The 15,985-nt window shown below is 44.5% G+C and overlaps 1 protein-coding gene across 2 annotated transcripts in view; it reads right to left on the reverse strand.

Moving 5' to 3' along the window:
• Mtmr10 (myotubularin related protein 10) overlaps positions 1–15,985 on the reverse strand; it is a 52,446-nt gene continuing 36,461 nt past the window's right edge. Inside the window, exons 13-17 of one of the 2 annotated variants that reach the window (XM_052161435.1) lie at positions 10,907–11,076; positions 6,486–6,656; positions 3,867–3,953; positions 3,578–3,760; positions 1–3,005 (exon numbers count right to left, since the gene is read on the reverse strand). In XM_052161435.1, the coding sequence (XP_052017395.1) occupies positions 2,400–3,005; positions 3,578–3,760; positions 3,867–3,953; positions 6,486–6,656; positions 10,907–11,076 (1,217 nt within the window). In that variant the 3' untranslated portion in view covers positions 1–2,399. The remainder of the gene's footprint in view (positions 3,006–3,577; positions 3,761–3,866; positions 3,954–6,485; positions 6,657–10,906; positions 11,077–15,985) is intronic. The other variant, XM_052161444.1, reaches the window with a different exon arrangement.

Consider the following 15,985-nt stretch of genomic DNA (forward strand, 5'->3'; position numbering starts at 1 on the left):
AACGGTTTCCATGGAGATTTTATTTAGCAGTCAAACTTCCCTTTACATCCATTCTGTGGAGCAGGATCCACTCAATCTGCTCGTCCTGCTTCAGCTCAGCAGCTGTATTTAGGCACAAAGGTTTTAGTTTTGTCTCAACACCAAGTTTTAATTGCTGAAGGTTACTGCTACAGCAAGAGGATCTTGTTGAAAACTGTGTTGAACAGTTTTCATCTTCTGTCAGTACAAATTAGCGTCCTTTCCTTAAGGCATTTTTGGTTTTAGAATTGGTTCCCATCATAAAGCAACAGTAAGACACCTCACCTCTGAAGTCAGTGTTAGAATGCCCAGTGTCATCAGCTCTCGCCTGGGGACCGCCGGCCCAGGCTCTGCCCTGGTGGCCTCGGAGACAGTGCTACTGAGCTCTTTGGTATGCTGCACGCAGCCATGCTTACCTCTTCTGTCACCACAGGGTCACTTCTGTTAGCAGAGGTGCCAGGCAGCTGTCCCACAGGCCACACTAGGACTCTGGAGCTGTTCCACACACTATGCATAGTAAGCTGGAGTACAATAATCATGATGTAACAACCACCCAGTCAAAATAAAAAAACATTTACAACTGATTACCATACAAAAATATGCCATTTCCATCATAAAGTAGTGTTAATAGTACCTGACCTTCTTGTAAGTTAACAAAAAAGTTCTGAAGGGAGCTGAAGTAAACGTGAGGGATGAAAATTACAAAGAAATGAACTCTCAACCTCAAAATGAATTTAGAACAACGTATAGAAGTAGCAAAGCATCTTCATGAAAATGGGGGAATTACTGTCTGGCTCCAGTGGTGACACCCTGCCGCGTGTCAGGGGCCAGGGCTAACTGTGTGGCCAGGGGCTGGCGCATCCTCACTCTGATAATGCTATTTGTGTAAACTGACAAGAGCCCTTATTTTATAGGCAACAGATGAGTGGAAACACTAGGTTTAGCCATAAGAACTTTTTAAGACATAAGAACGTCTGCCCTGTTAAATGCAGAGACATTATTAAACAGTTAGAAAAGGTCAATTTAGGAGAAATGGCTATACAGCACATACACAGGTCAAACTATTTTGAGAAATTCTGTTTTAGAAAAAGAATCAAACTAAATCAACACTTTACTATAAAGTATTTCAAAATCCAAGGTGGCAATTTAAGACAGCGCCATCGTCCATGAGGACACGTCCACCTTTTGACAGGGAGAGGAAGCCCTCTGCACATGAGCACTGGGGAGTGCAGGGGCCCAGGCTTTGTGAAGCAGCCAGGTTCTGATCAGAGTTGGGATGGAGGCTTCAGACTCTCAGCCTTGTGGCATTGCCCCCAGCCTGGAGGGGTGCAGCTTTGTGTATTAAAATAGCAACAGCTGAGGAAGTCTTCCTCTCTAGTCTGTGCATGTGTCCATCTCATGACCCCTGCCAGTCATTTCTAAGGAGAAGTGTTGGCCTGTGTCAGCATGACAGCTGACATGCTCCTGAGTTGGCCAGAGCATCCCCACAGCCTGTGGTCAGAGCGTGGCTTGCTCCTGTCCATGGCCTGGGCACCCTCCGCCACAGATGGAGCTGTGCATCTGCTACCTGAAGAGCCTCTGAGATTGCAGGGAGACTTTCTGAGGGACAAAACTGTGGTTCTGGAGACTCCTGGCTATTGGTGTAAGCTTGTTGGCAAAAAGCTATTTCCAATATACAGTAGGGTCTAAAGAGCCCAGCTTTGAAGAGCAGAATCATATTCCTCTGTTATTCTAGCTTCCGTGTTACTTTTATCTTAATGTCAAAGGCACTTCTAGGTTTAAATAGCTACAGTGAATGCTTTAAAATTACAGTGCATCTTTTAACAGTTAGTTGTATGGAATTAAAGCAAATCCATGATTTTGAAACACAGTGATCTTAGGTCCTAACTGAGGTAAACTAAAATAAGAAAATCTAACCCCAGAACTCAAGCTAAGAATATTAGCTAAACACATGGATGCCAACTGAGGCCTCTTGGGAGTTTTATCAGATGATCTAGAAATGCAATTATACTAATTTATCAACTTCCCTATCCACCTTCTCTGGGTTGTAATCTGACTATCAGATAACCTTTAGTAGGTAGTAGGAAAATAGATATTGGCAAAATTCACATGGCAGAGGAACCTCAATGTTGTGATGAGAAGTGTAACAACGGGAATGTGTGCTGTAATGACCCAGATGAGCCAGGCCCAAAGGGCACAGGACAAAACCCCAAAGTCACACTGCCCTAGGATAACTGAAGGCAGCATGATTAAACATGACTTAAATAGTAGTGCAAATTTCGTACGTACAAAATGGCCAGTTTTAAAAGCCTCAGTTAGCAATTTCAGTTCAGAGAGGGAAATGTCCAGCTTCTCTCAATATGTCCAGAAAATACCTTAATTTAGTCTTCATTTGCTAGTGTCTCAGTAGATAACCATATTTTGGCCCCACTTAAAAATTTGCTTAATGGCGTTCCTAAAATGCTTCGTCTGCACAGATTTCCTACAGGAGAAAATGGAAATGAAGAGGAGAGGAACTCTGGTGTCCCCAGAGTGTCATGGGGCCCTGTGGCCCTGAAGTACATCCTGCTCTGGTCCAGCTCTGCGTAGCAGGCTTCCAAGGGGCCGCTGCGATGCTGCCTCAGCATCCTGCTCAGCATGTCCACCTCATCAGCCAGGAGCGAGAGCTTGTGGAAGGCCATGATGGAGCCCCCGAAGTTGATCTGTGCCTCGGGGACCCAGCGGAAGTAGCACAGTTTCCACAGCTTTATGTGTGTTCCGGAGAGCCGTGGCAGGATAATGCCGTGTAGGTTGGCTGGTCTGGAAAACCACTCCTTAAAGTACAGTTCCGCTCCACTGTGCGGGCGTGCTGTGTCGGCGTGCTGAGGCGGGGCTGGCTTCAGCTTCAGGATCAGTGAGTTTCTCCGAGGCAGCAGCAGTTCTTGCTCACTGATGATTCCATTCTTCAAGCATGAGGGCATTCCTCTCAGAGTGGAGCTGTAGCTTTTCTGCACAGAGGACAGATGTGGCATTATTCTACGGAGCACTTGCTTTTCAACAGAACTCCTGGCACTATGGTGACCAAGTGGGATAAAAGCTGACGGGAGGGTTCAGACTTGAAGGGCGTGGTCCTCCCCCCAACCCCCCATGGTGGTGCTTGTGCTGGTCCTCCTGGAACCAGTTTTTCAATCGACTCCCCAGGTTATTACTGACAGTGGGAGTGGAAGGCAGGTACAACCTGCCTGCCTTTCTGTCTGTCTGTCTGTCTAATGCATGCTCCTGAGACTTTGGGGGAAGGGAGAATTCTAAACTGGCTGATTTCTAGAGACAATGGGCAGACTAGCCAGAAGTCAGCTCAGGACTGCCACCTGTCCACTCTTGTGCTGGCTGGGCTTCAAGATCCTCACTCACCAAGAAAATATCAAGATACTGTCACATCAGTTAAAAATGGAAAGGCCCCTTAAAGGCTGCACTAGCTGACGACTGGCGAAGTGACTGCTTCTAACACTTCCAAAGGCACTGTCTGGGGCTGCAGTAACAGTGGTCTCTACTGCTAGTTTTGCTGCTGTCTATAGTTTACCTTCGTGCGCTTAAAAGACTTCCTGGAGCCATTCTGTACACAAGGAGTGCTCTTGCCAATGTAGAAGGGGTTGTGGAAAAGAGTACGGTCCTTCGCTGTGAACTGAAGGGCCCAGTCCCAAACTGAGGGGAATTTCAAGCCCTTTTCGTCACCCAGCTGAATGTTTTTGCTGATAGCAAATTCCTGCAAAGCAAAGCACATGTATGAGAAGAGGCACACCCACTTTTTCTCGCACCTCCACCGGCAGGGGAGTTCTCTGCTAGAGCACTCAGCTTTCACGGAGTCCTACCCTGAAGATGAATGACGGGCACGTGAGTAAGGGACGCACACTCTCCTCCTCAGCCGTTCCAGCTGTGCACCACGGAGGCTTTGCACCCTGGGCAGGGGAGGTGCAAGGGGGAGAGAAATGCCTTCACTAAAATGGCACTGCAGACCTTAGACGTCGCTGGTGTCCCTACTTTGGGCTTCAAGCATAGTGACCTGGGTTCACACCACAGCAAATGCAACAACCCCAATAGCTGCGTGACAGCATGTCCTCCTGTAGCAGAGGACAGACATGGGCTCCTCTGGAAGGCAATGCTCATGCTTTCTAAAAACTTAAGCAATCACCCTAGTGACACAGAATAAGGCCCCTCCTCTGAGTACAGTGACAGCAGGTTATATCAAGTTCATATAAGATAGCTCCCTGGCAGAAATAGATGAGAAAAATAATGACTGACTCTTATTGTCTATTAGTACCTTTTAATCTTTTATAAAGTTTTTCATTTAAAAAGGCTAAGAATTCAAGCCAGGCAGTGGTGGTACACACCTTGAATCCCAGCACTCTGGAGATAGAAGCAAGTGAATCTCTGTGAGTTCAAGGCCAGCCTGGTCTACAGAGTAAGTTCCAAGACAACTAGGACTACATAGTAAAACCCTGTCTTAACAAAAACTCCAAGAACTTGTTTGAAATTAGAGAAACGGCAAATTATAAATGTTATGAGAAAAATGTAGTGTAATCAGGTTTAATGAGTGTGCAGACCTGTGAGTCAGTCTGTGAAGCGGAGGGTGGGGAAGGCTGAGGGCAGCAGGAAAAGCCTGGAAGAATGAGTTCCCAGGAATGACGGCACACAGATCATGAGGTGGTAAGAACGCAGGCGCACAACTGGGAACCCATTTAATTTAGGGATACAGTAAGTTTTCTATACCTCAGAAGCCTTTGGGTCCCAGTGTTACATTAGGAAATGTTAAATCTTTCTAGGAAGACAGAATAAATTTCACAAAATTTCCTTCTCCAACTGATCAATCTAAAAAACTCTCTAACACAGAAACAAGAGTTTCTCTTGAGTTCCAGGTTCCCCACAGCAGCCATGATGAGCATCTGGCTACCTCTGTTTCTGAGGACTCTGTGAGACAAGGCCTGTCCCCACCCGACCCCCAGTACTTGTTCTCTGCCTAATCAAACCTCAGGTCCAGCCTTCTCTAGGGTGCTCCTGTTCCCAGCCAAGGCAGCCTGGCTGTGCTCCTCATCTCTCCTACCTGGACATGTGCATGTGTCACAGTTGGCAACGCCACTGTACACAGTGAGGCCAAAGGCACGTGAGGGCCCACTTTGCAGATGTGTGGTTGGATATGCAGGCCTACTTCTGAGAGAAGGGCTAGCATTTCCTAGATAGGGACAGAATTAGGAATTGCTCTGAGGTTCTACTGCCGAGACCAGGTCTCAAAGCTGAAGCCGAAGGCCAGAGAACAGATGGTTCCTGCTTAGCCTCCCTCGAGCCTACAGGAGCTACCTTTCGCCTCCCCATAGCCACCGCAGCATTTCTGAGCTCTTCCCACTGTGAGTTCACATGCATGAGACAAACCAAGAGCGCTCTCACCAGTAGTGGGGAGGGGCTGGTCTGCAGGATGGCTCCATATTCTTCGCCCCACGTCTTCGTCCTCCAGCTCTATGCACTGTCACTACAGACACAATCCCACCCCCATGGCTGCCATGTGACCTGAGATCCATGAGTCTACATGGTGATAGTGTTTGCAGAGGACTTCAGTCTAACTTTGTGTCTAAACTTCCTATTCCACAACTTCTTAAGAAACAGTTGAAATACAACCTTTATTTCAACAACTCTGATGTGCAAGGAGTAACCCCCAAAGTACAAGTGAAGGCACGTGGGTCAGCCCTGTGAGCCTTGCTCTGCAGGAGGCTAAGGCTGATGGCCTGTCTGAGTAACTGCCAGACATTACCACAGTATGGCAAGAAACAAGAAAGGATATCAGTGGGGAGATACTGAGCTAGGGCTGTAGGTCAGCAGCATGTACAAGGCCCTGTATTTGATACTCCACAAAAAAAAAAAAAAAAATCCAAGTGTATTTAAAGTGGTTAATTGATTTCTTTAAATACATTTATTATGAACAATTTATAGACAAAAATAAAATGGTCACTAATAAAATTAAGGTTACTAGATTCTTTAATGTATTCTGAAATTTTGAAAGGTAATTTTAAATTACATATTTCACACATGCAATGAACTGTACTTCAGTTATATTTTGAAGTTGGGGGGGGGGGGCCACTGGAGAGCTGGCTCCATAGACACGGCACCAGCTATGTAAGCAGTAAGCATGACATTTGGATCCCAGAAGCCACGTAAGCATAGGGCAGATCTGGTGGCAACCATGATCCTCAAACTCAGAAGATGGAGAGAAAAGCCTTCTCGTGGGAAGTTGGCTAACTAGATAAGACCGAACTGGATGGTCCGGATTTTATAAGACTTGCCTCAAGAAAACAGAGTGGAAAGTGACTAGGGGAGACACCAGAATCAGCTTCACAGCTTCACATCACATACAGCTGCGCATACACCCGAATACATGCATACACGTATGCTACACACAAGGCACGCAGCCAGCAGCTGCAGCCAGCGTGGGTGTCACTTACCGTGCTCTGCTTCACCCGCTCATGAGGAGAGTTGAAGAGGAAGGTGCCGAACAGCGAGATGCGGGTGCTGTCGCCCAGCACCGCTAAGTAGGTCTCGGAGAACTCGAAGGCGGCTGGGTACTGCTCTAGCAGCTGCCACGTGGTATCCAAGAAGAGCAAGAATAAAGGAGACTGGCAAGTGCAGAAGACAGAGGGACCTCTTAGTGCCGCTCGCTCTCTGGCTGTCATATTGACTCCCAGATCTATCGCTGGTACAGAGGCTAACGAGAACACAGCTAGGCCTCAAACACTTGCCGATCTAGGACCACCTAAACAGATTAAACCTATCTGCATCAAGACACACATTTAATTGTGTGAAACATCTTTCTAACACCCGTTTGTCTTCCTCGGATCCCTGTTAGGCTGCAGGCCAGGCAGCCAGGTTGGGAAGCACCATTGACTTGAAAAAAAGGAGCTGTGCTTGGCAAGTGTGGTAATACCAAACAAACGAGTCTGCAGGCATGTACACAAGTAAGAAAGCAAGCATGATTAGACATCCTGTGAGCAGTTGTATAGAACAACACAAAGCGCTCAGCCAGACTCTGTAACTTCTGGTTGGTCTGCATGCTCACCGTCCAGGAACTCCCCCAAGTTTACAGAACAGCTGGCGTCAGCCCCAGGCCCTATGGCTTACTCCTGGGAAACAGCTGCCGTGGCTCACTGGGGTGCACGGCCACTTGTCAATGGTGCTTCCCAACCTGGCTGCCTGGCCTGCAGCCTAACAGGGATCCAAGGAAGACAAACGGGTGTTAGAAAGATGTTTCTCTCAAAATCTCATTTCCCAGCTCTTATGGCCGATTTACAAGAAATGAGATACTCCAAAGATGATTTTTGTTAGTTGGGTTACTCTTAGCATGTAACTGTATACAATAGGAGATTGCATAAGGATGTTCCCATACATGTGAGGTCCCTTGATTGTCATCACCTGCCCTCTTACACACTATCCCCTCCCTGTTCCCTAGCAGTCCTCCTCACATAAGGGAATGTGTGCTCTCTGTCTTCCCAGGCCTGGCTTATTTTGCTTTACCATCATGGTTTCCAGTTCCCTCACCACTCCTTCCTTTTCATGGTGCAGTACTGTCTTGTATGCATATGCTGGGTTTTCCTACCCATTCAGTTGAGATGATGCCACAGTGAACGTGGACAGTATCTCTGTTTGAGACCTCTGACCCTCTAGCGATGCTTCTTCTAATTTTGCTAAGAATCCTATGTCCTAAAGTAGGATCTATTTTGGAGAAATTTCTATGCGCTACTAAGAAAAAAAATATGTATCCTATAGCTGTTAGAATAAATACCCTGTAGATGTCCATATTTGATCTGTATCACAGCCTAATTGTGACAGTTTGTTTTTATTCTACTCAATGACCTATAGATTCGGGAGGTGTGTTAGCTGCTCTTCTCATCACTGAACTCAAACGCCTGACAAGAGGCAGTCTATGGAAGGAAAGGTTTGTTTTGGCTCACGGTGTGAAGGTGTCTCGTACTTGACGGCAGCATGGCAGCAGGCAGGAGTGGCGGCTGTGGCAGCTGCCAGCGCATATGTACACGGCTCAGGGAGCAGGGAACAGACAGGAAGTGTTAAGCCACACAGTCCAACACTGCAAGTCACTTCCTATAGTGAGCATCCAGTTCCTACAGGTTCCAAATCCTTCCAAAACAGCAGGGCAGCTGGACCAAGTGTGCAAATACATGACCCTATGGGAAACACTCACTTTCAAACCTCAACATTCTGCCAACGGTCCCCACAGGGTCATGGCCAGCTCAATGCAAAATGCATTGAGTACAGCTACCTAAGTCCCCTGGTCTTACAGCTCTAACATTATTTGGAAGTTTAAAGCTCCATCTCTTCTGAGGCTCAAAGTAAACTTTTATTGGTGAGCCCCAATAAAATGAGAGAATAAGTTACCTCCAACATAGACTAATATAGAGTAAACATTCCCACTTAAAAGGCAGGAATGGAGCAGAACAACAACAACAAAACACAAAAAAAGAAAACCAACAAAAAACAAGAAGCAAAAGCTGTACCAAGGCAAGGTCGAAAACCTGCCTGTCACTTGGACCTTGTGACAGGCCACATGTTCTCAGCCTCCAGCTCCGGGGCCTTTGACACCCGCGGCCTCCCTCTTGGGTTAGTTCCATCCAATGCCTGCAGCTTGTTGCCATCTCCAGTATCTACACCTTAGGCATCACAGCTTCAGGTACAGCACGCCTAGGTATCCACAGGAAACCTACCCTGTTACAGGGTTTTATTGGAAGTTGGTGCAAAGCCCATCTAACAGCCCAGTCCCACTGCTGCATTTTGCATGCCTACAAAACCATGCCCACGTGGACAGTATCAGGTTCACTCACAGCTCAAGGGGTCCAATCCCTTGGACCACAGCTGCAAATTTGGTATTTTGGTGCTAGTACTGAGTACCCTGCCAGGCTGCTATGTGCTAGCCAGGTACTCTGAAGCTCAATCCTTTGAAATAAATTTGCATTAGGTGAGCCTTACCCCCAAAGCACCTGTCTTACTGCTTTGAAAGGTTTCTCTGTGTAGCCCTGGCTGTTCTGGAACTCACTCTGTAGACCAGGCTGGCCTTGAACTCATAGATATATTTGCCTCTGCCTCTGAGTGCTGGGACTAAAGTCATGTGCCACCATGTCCAGCTTTTAAATTGTTTGGTTGTTTTAAATATATTCTAGAAATACTGTATGTTCTATTCCTACTTTCTACTTTGAAAAACTTCCTGTTTGAATGTTTTAATTTATCTACTACAATTTCACATCCTGATAACCTGTTTTCACTTGATACTTGATATTGGTGAGGCTTCCAACAATGTTTATTGTTCCATTTTCTAATAAATAAATTATTTATTTAAGTTAAATTCAACTTAATTTTTTGAGACACTTGAATTCTTCCTTCACACCCTGTGTTGTCTTTTGTGTTGCTGTTACCCCAGCTGTTTGTCTGTCCTCTCCTTCAGTACACTCTGGTGTCCAGTCCTCTCCTCCATTCCACTCCTTCTTTTTTGTTTTTGTTTGTTTGTTTGTTTTTGAGACAGGGGCTTAAACAGATGGCTCAGCGGTTAAGAGCACTGATTGCTCTTCCAGATGTCCTGAGTTCAATTCCCAGCAACCACACGGTGGCTCACAACCATCTGTAATGGAATCTGATGCCCTCTTCTGGTGTTTAAAGACAGCTACAGTGTACTCATATACCGAGACAGGGTTTCTCTGTGTAGCCTTGGCTGTCCTGGAACTCACTTTATAGACCAGGTTGGCCTCAAACTCAGAAATCCACCTGCCTCTGCCTTCCAAGTGGTAGGATTAAAGGCGTTGGCCGCCGCCACTGCCACCACCCGGCCATTCCACTCCTTCTTATAACCGTTCTCTTGAAGTCCTCGGCATCCACTTCGTTATCATTAGCTCAATACTATGGACTGAGCTAGAGGACGGTCACAGTGCTTTGCTTTTCCCTGTTTCCTGTGCTTTTACCTTAGGACTGAGTGGGAACACTGACCATGTGCTCGCTGTTCCAGGTGAAATACTCACTATGGTGCAGACAAACTAGGTTTTGACTTTCTGACACCTGGGCTGCAAGTGCAGCTTGGTAGCCAACACTTGCCCCGTGTGTTTAAAGTGCAGGGATCAAGATACAAACTGCATCACACCAGAAGTTGCTCTGGCTCTGTTCCCTAAGATGCAGAGGTCAGGGAGTCATCTTTGTATCCATGGTAATCTTATACATCAATTTGGATTACAATCCATTAGCTAGCCTTTAACAAAGCTACAATGTGTACAATTCTGAAAAACTGAAGACTGTCATTTTCATAATGGTAAAATTTATCTCATACATATTTGAAAGGTGCTAGTTTGGGGGGTCTATGAAATGGCTCAGTATAATTGCATTTACCACATGACATGAAGACCTGATTTTTGACCCCAAAATCTCATGATGAAAGAGAACTGAGTTCTTAAAGTTGTCCTCTAACCTCTACAGGCATGTTCCCGCATGCCCTGATTGTTAGCTTACAAGTGACTCCACTAAGCTCCTCCCAGGGCTTACATCACCAGGCCACCACCACCAGGCACACCAGGTGGCAGGCTTCCCATAGCCAGCTCCCAATCTCTCTTTTCCCAGCTCTTCTCTCTCCCCTCCCCCTTCTGTCCTTCTCTGAGCCCCATCTTCTCTGCTTCCATCTATCTGCCTCTATCTCCTCACTCCGCTGCCTTCTCCCAATAGTGTAATTTCTCAGGGGCATACCTTAGCATGGGACCAACAGGTACCCCCAAACCACACTATATTTCATAACACTAATCACCGCCCCCCTCCCCACCTCCCCACCCTTCAAAATAAATATACTTTTAAGAAGTGCTGGAAAAGCAACAGGGCTAGTTACCTCTTTCTCGGACCTCTTCAAGTGGTTGCATCTGTCTAGGAACTGATATCCCGCCATGACCCACTCCTTCTGTATCAGGCTCTGAAATCCAGTAATTGTCCTAAAGTATGGATCCATCATCACTTGAACAAGAGAAGCTACCAGACAACTCAAGTCTCTGCCTTCCTCCTCTGTCAATAAAATGGAAAGAAAATGATGACCAAGAGAAATCCTGACTGTAAGTTAGGTAATTCAACATTCTATACTTAAATTGCCTTCAAAATAATCTATGTAAGAAAATTTTAGTGGATTCCAGCAACTCTCAAATATAATAAGCTTATTTTTTACAGTTCATGTTCTATTTTTATTGGAGATCTATATGATCCAAAAGAAGTATAATAGCAAGTCATCAGTAAGCAAAATTACAATCTTTCTCCTAATCCACTGCACTGCACTGAAGACGCCATCACACACTGAGGCCCTGAGCGTGCGGCTCAGGAGCACACGGACTGTCATATGTCACTACTGGCACATAACAGCAGTTCATTGCTCACATTTTTAAAAATTTATTCTTCAATCAGGTAGTATCCCAACCAGTTTTCCTCCATCCTGTCCTGGCCACCCCTCCTTCCTTCATCCACTCCTCCTTTCCTTTCAGAAAAGAGCATGCCTCGCAGGGATATCAACCAAACATGGCCTATCAAGTTGCAAGAGGACTAGGCACCTCTCCTCACACTAAGGCTGGGAGGCACCCAGTAGGAGGAAAGGGGCTCCGACAGCGGGCAAAACAGAGCTCCCATCTTCTATTCTCAATAGTTTATGGTGGAACAGGTTTCCAGAATACATTCTGCTCCTGTTTTGTCACAGATATTAAATAAAACACAATCTTCTACTGGGCCCTGGTAGTACATGTCTTTAATCCCAGCTCTCAGGAGGCAGAGGCAGGGGGATTCCTATGAGTTTGAAGCCAGCCTGATCTCCAAAGTGGTTCCAGGACAGCCATGGTTACACATAGAAACAAATAAAAGATGACAGCCCACATACTGCCTCTCCAGAGACAATATCTTTCACACACCAATGGCTCAGAAGTGAATGATGGGGCGGAACTGTCTCCATCGCCTGAAAAGGCAGCAGCACCTCCTTCCTGCCATTTACAGCCATTTTCCTTTTCTTCTCAGATTCTTGTTTGTTGAGACAAGGTGTCAGTGTAAGCTATTCAGGCCTCAAATTTGCAATAATGCCAAGGGTGGCAATGAACCTCCTATATCTGTGTCCCCAGTGCTAGTATCACAGTTGCGCATCTCGTCATGCAGCTAATGTCCTTTTAAATGAATTTAGAATTACCTTTACATCAAAACCAGGTAAAATGATGAGAAAACTATCAACTCACAGCCTTTGCAAATACGGATGTAATGCTCATTAGTAAAATATTAGTAAGATAAATTACTATGAAAATCCATGACTTCTTCCCTGGAAGGCAAGATTGCTTTAGCATTTGACAAAAAATAACATAGTATAATTATAAAATAAAATTTAATAATATTATCTAAAGGCAAACTACCATTTGATATACTTCTATATTTATTCCTAATTTAAAAAAAACAAAAACCAAACCCCTAGCAAACTAGGAATTAAAGGGAACCTTATCAGAGGCTTCTCCCAACTCCTACAACTAATACATTATGCATAATGGTAGAAGACTGAATGCTTTCCCCCTGAAATCAGAAATGAGACAAAGATGTCTACTATCAATATTTCTACATCACACTCACTGTACAAGAGGCTGAGTCAGAACAATTAGGCAAAGGAAAAGAAACAAAAGGCAAAAGTATCAAAGAGCTTAAAACCTGTGCTTGTCAGTAGTTGTAATCCCTGCATGTTAAAGCTCAAGACTGAGGGCCAGAGGAGGCCCAGTGAGTAGAGTGCCTGCCATGCATGGATGAGGACTTAAATCTGGATCCACAGCTCCACATAAAACGCTGACTGAGTGCCTGTAAGCCCAGTGCTGGGTAGGCAGGACAGGCGGAGCCCTGACGCTCACTGGCTAACCAGCCTAACCAAATCTACGGGCACCAGGTTCAATGAAAGACACTGTCGAAAAAGGAGGTGCAGAGTGATTGACAGTGACAGCTAATGTTGGTCTCTGGCCTTTACACACATGAACATGCACACAGTACACCACGCATATACAAAAAAAAAAATGTTTAAGGAGTCCAGAAAATAACTACCAAAATAAAAGAGTAAGAGCGAAAGAACTCTCTCTATAAAACAATAGTATAGAATAAACCTGAAAATGCAGTTAAGAAAACACTGTAATGACAGAAACTTGTTAAGAATACCTTAAAGTTACTCAAGAGATCTCATACACTCCATATGAACCTTGTATAGTAGAACCTGTAACCCCTGCTAACAGTGAAGGAAGATCAGAGTAAATGAGGAGGCATTCCCTTCACAGTTTGCCAGACTCCATAGAGATGCCATTCTCTCTAAACCGATCTGTGGACCGACATAGTCATATACACAGTCCAGAAGGACCTTTTTTTAACACTAGAAGTTACATGGAAATATAAATAACCCAGAGTAGTTGGAACAGTTTTGAAGACAACGTTGTGTAGTTAAATGTCTCAATGTTAAAGCTTACTGAACAACCACAGTTCTCAAGACAATATGGTAGTAGCATAAAGAACTGACATAAGCTCAGGGGAGTAAAATAGTTAAAAATAAACTTTTGTCATTTACACTCAATGATTTTCATAAAAGCACCAAGGCAATTTAATGGAGAAATAAAAGGATTTTCAACAAATGATTCACATAATATTCACATAAAAGAGATAATTCAACCTCTTACCTTTTCTTTCTGTCTCTGTCTCACACACTCACATACACACACACACACACACACACACACACACGCTCATTCAAAATGGATCAAAGGACTAAATTCTAAGAACTAAAACTACAAACATTCTATAAAATAAAATGTTAGGTCTGTGACCTTGAGTTGGGCAAATAGTTCTTTTTTGTTGTTTTGTTTTGGTTTGGTTTGGTTTTTTTTTTTTTTTAATTTTTATTTTTTTTTTGAGACAGGGTTTCTCTGTGTAGCCCTGGCTGTCCTGGAATTCACTCTGTAGACCAGGCTGGCCTTGAACTCAGAAATCCACCTGCCTCTGCCTCCCAAGTGCTAGGATTAAAGGTATACACCACCATCGCCTGGCTTAGGCAAATAGTTCTTAAATATGATAAAGAAAAATATGATCTATTAAAAAATGGAGATATTATACTTCAAAAAAATTTAAATTAGTGTTCAAAAGACAAAAGAATGACTAGGCTGGATCCTGTGGGAGAACAGTGCTCAGGATCATGTAGGAGAGTATACATCAGAATACATACAGAAGTCTTAGGACTCACCAGGAGAAGAGACACCATAGAGAGATATAAAGGAAAAGCACAATGAACTGCACTTCACCTGCCTGAGTGGTGGCAAGCTAGCCAACAGAGCTGGGAAGGATGCGGGAGTCAGCACCCTCATCCATGCTGAGAAGGAAAATGTGGCCCTGCTGTAACCCGTCTGGCAGATGAAGATATTCTAAAGAGACACTTGTGTCTCTAGATGTGAGTATCAGACCCCAAGAAATGGGAATTCCCCAGGAATCCCGTACCAGGGGAGGAAAAGGTGCTAGTCAGAGCGTGAGCCTGTTTCCCATGGAGAGACGTCAGAGTTCTAACAACTTGTCAGACACCTTACACTGATCTATCTCACTTCAGAACTCGGTCAGATGGACTGGGAGGGATTTTTGCTGGATCTCTGGCCCTCTTCCCAATATGGTCACAGTGAATAAGCCTTCTTTTCTGACTTACCACTTTTAATTGGACTCTTTACTGGCTCATGGAGGATGAGGGGCCGGACCTTACTTGGCACACAAACTGTGATCCCCAAGTGCAATTACACAGCCACTTTAGAACATAGTTTGGCTGTTTTTTAACAAGAGGAACATGCTACTTAATTCAACAGCATAAAACTATCCAAAACATATTTGTGTGATTACTCCAAGTAGCACACTCTGTAATGGTCCTCATATAGAAACAACCTAATGTCCATCAACAGGTAAATACATAAACTGATTTACAAACAATGGGATCAATTTTTTTAAAAATCACTCATACATGTAACATGAATGAACATCTTATAAATACTTGTTAGATAAATAAAACCATATTCAAAAGACCACATACTGTGTGATTCCAGTTACATAAACTATCTAGAAAAGGAATATCTACAGAGACAGAAAGTAGCCTACTGATTTGATGCTAAGACACAGGCAGATCTCTGTGAGTTCAAGACCAGCCTAGTCTACCCAGCAAGTTTCAAAACAGTCAGGATTATACAGTGAGAACCTGTCTCAACTGTCCCCATCACCTCTCAGAACAAAGCAAAACAACCTTTGGAATGATGAAAAATTCTATCAGTGGGGGCTGGGAGATGGCTCAGTGGGCAAGGATCTTGCTGTACAGACCAAACAGTGTGAATTCATACTTGGGAGCCATATAAAAACCAGACAGAGTAGTAGTACAAGCATCTATAATTCCTGTGCTCCCCTACTGAAAGGTGAGTCAGAAACAGCAGGGTTCGGAAGCCTGCAGGCCAGTTAGCCTGCTGTACATAAGCAGCGATGAACAACAGAAGCTGGATCCAAAGTGAAATGCAAAAACCAACATCCGGGATTTTCCTCAGATCTCCTGGGTGATACTGCATTCGTGTGACCACAGTCACAAACAAGATACCTAGGTTTTCTATTTACTAAGTTATCAGTACGCTCACCGTTCATCATACCCTAGCTAATGGTTTCAACCACACTTAAGTGCTGCTGAAGCAGGCTCAGTACTCCCAAAGCCTATGTGCCGAGAAACCAGGGCTAATTCCCAAGAAGATGAGAGCACTCAGTGGTAAAGAGGAGAAAAATCATTGCCTATTTCATTTGAATTCTTAATTTCTAATTTTTTTTTTAGGGTCACAATTTAATGTGAATAAGAAATAGCAAGATTAGAAAGGATGCCTTGGCCAAATTAGCATCAAGTATCAGGCAGGTCAGGAATGGGACC

This window comes from Apodemus sylvaticus, chromosome 1, assembly GCF_947179515.1.
Source record: "Apodemus sylvaticus chromosome 1, mApoSyl1.1, whole genome shotgun sequence".
NCBI lineage: Eukaryota > Metazoa > Chordata > Mammalia > Rodentia > Muridae > Apodemus > Apodemus sylvaticus.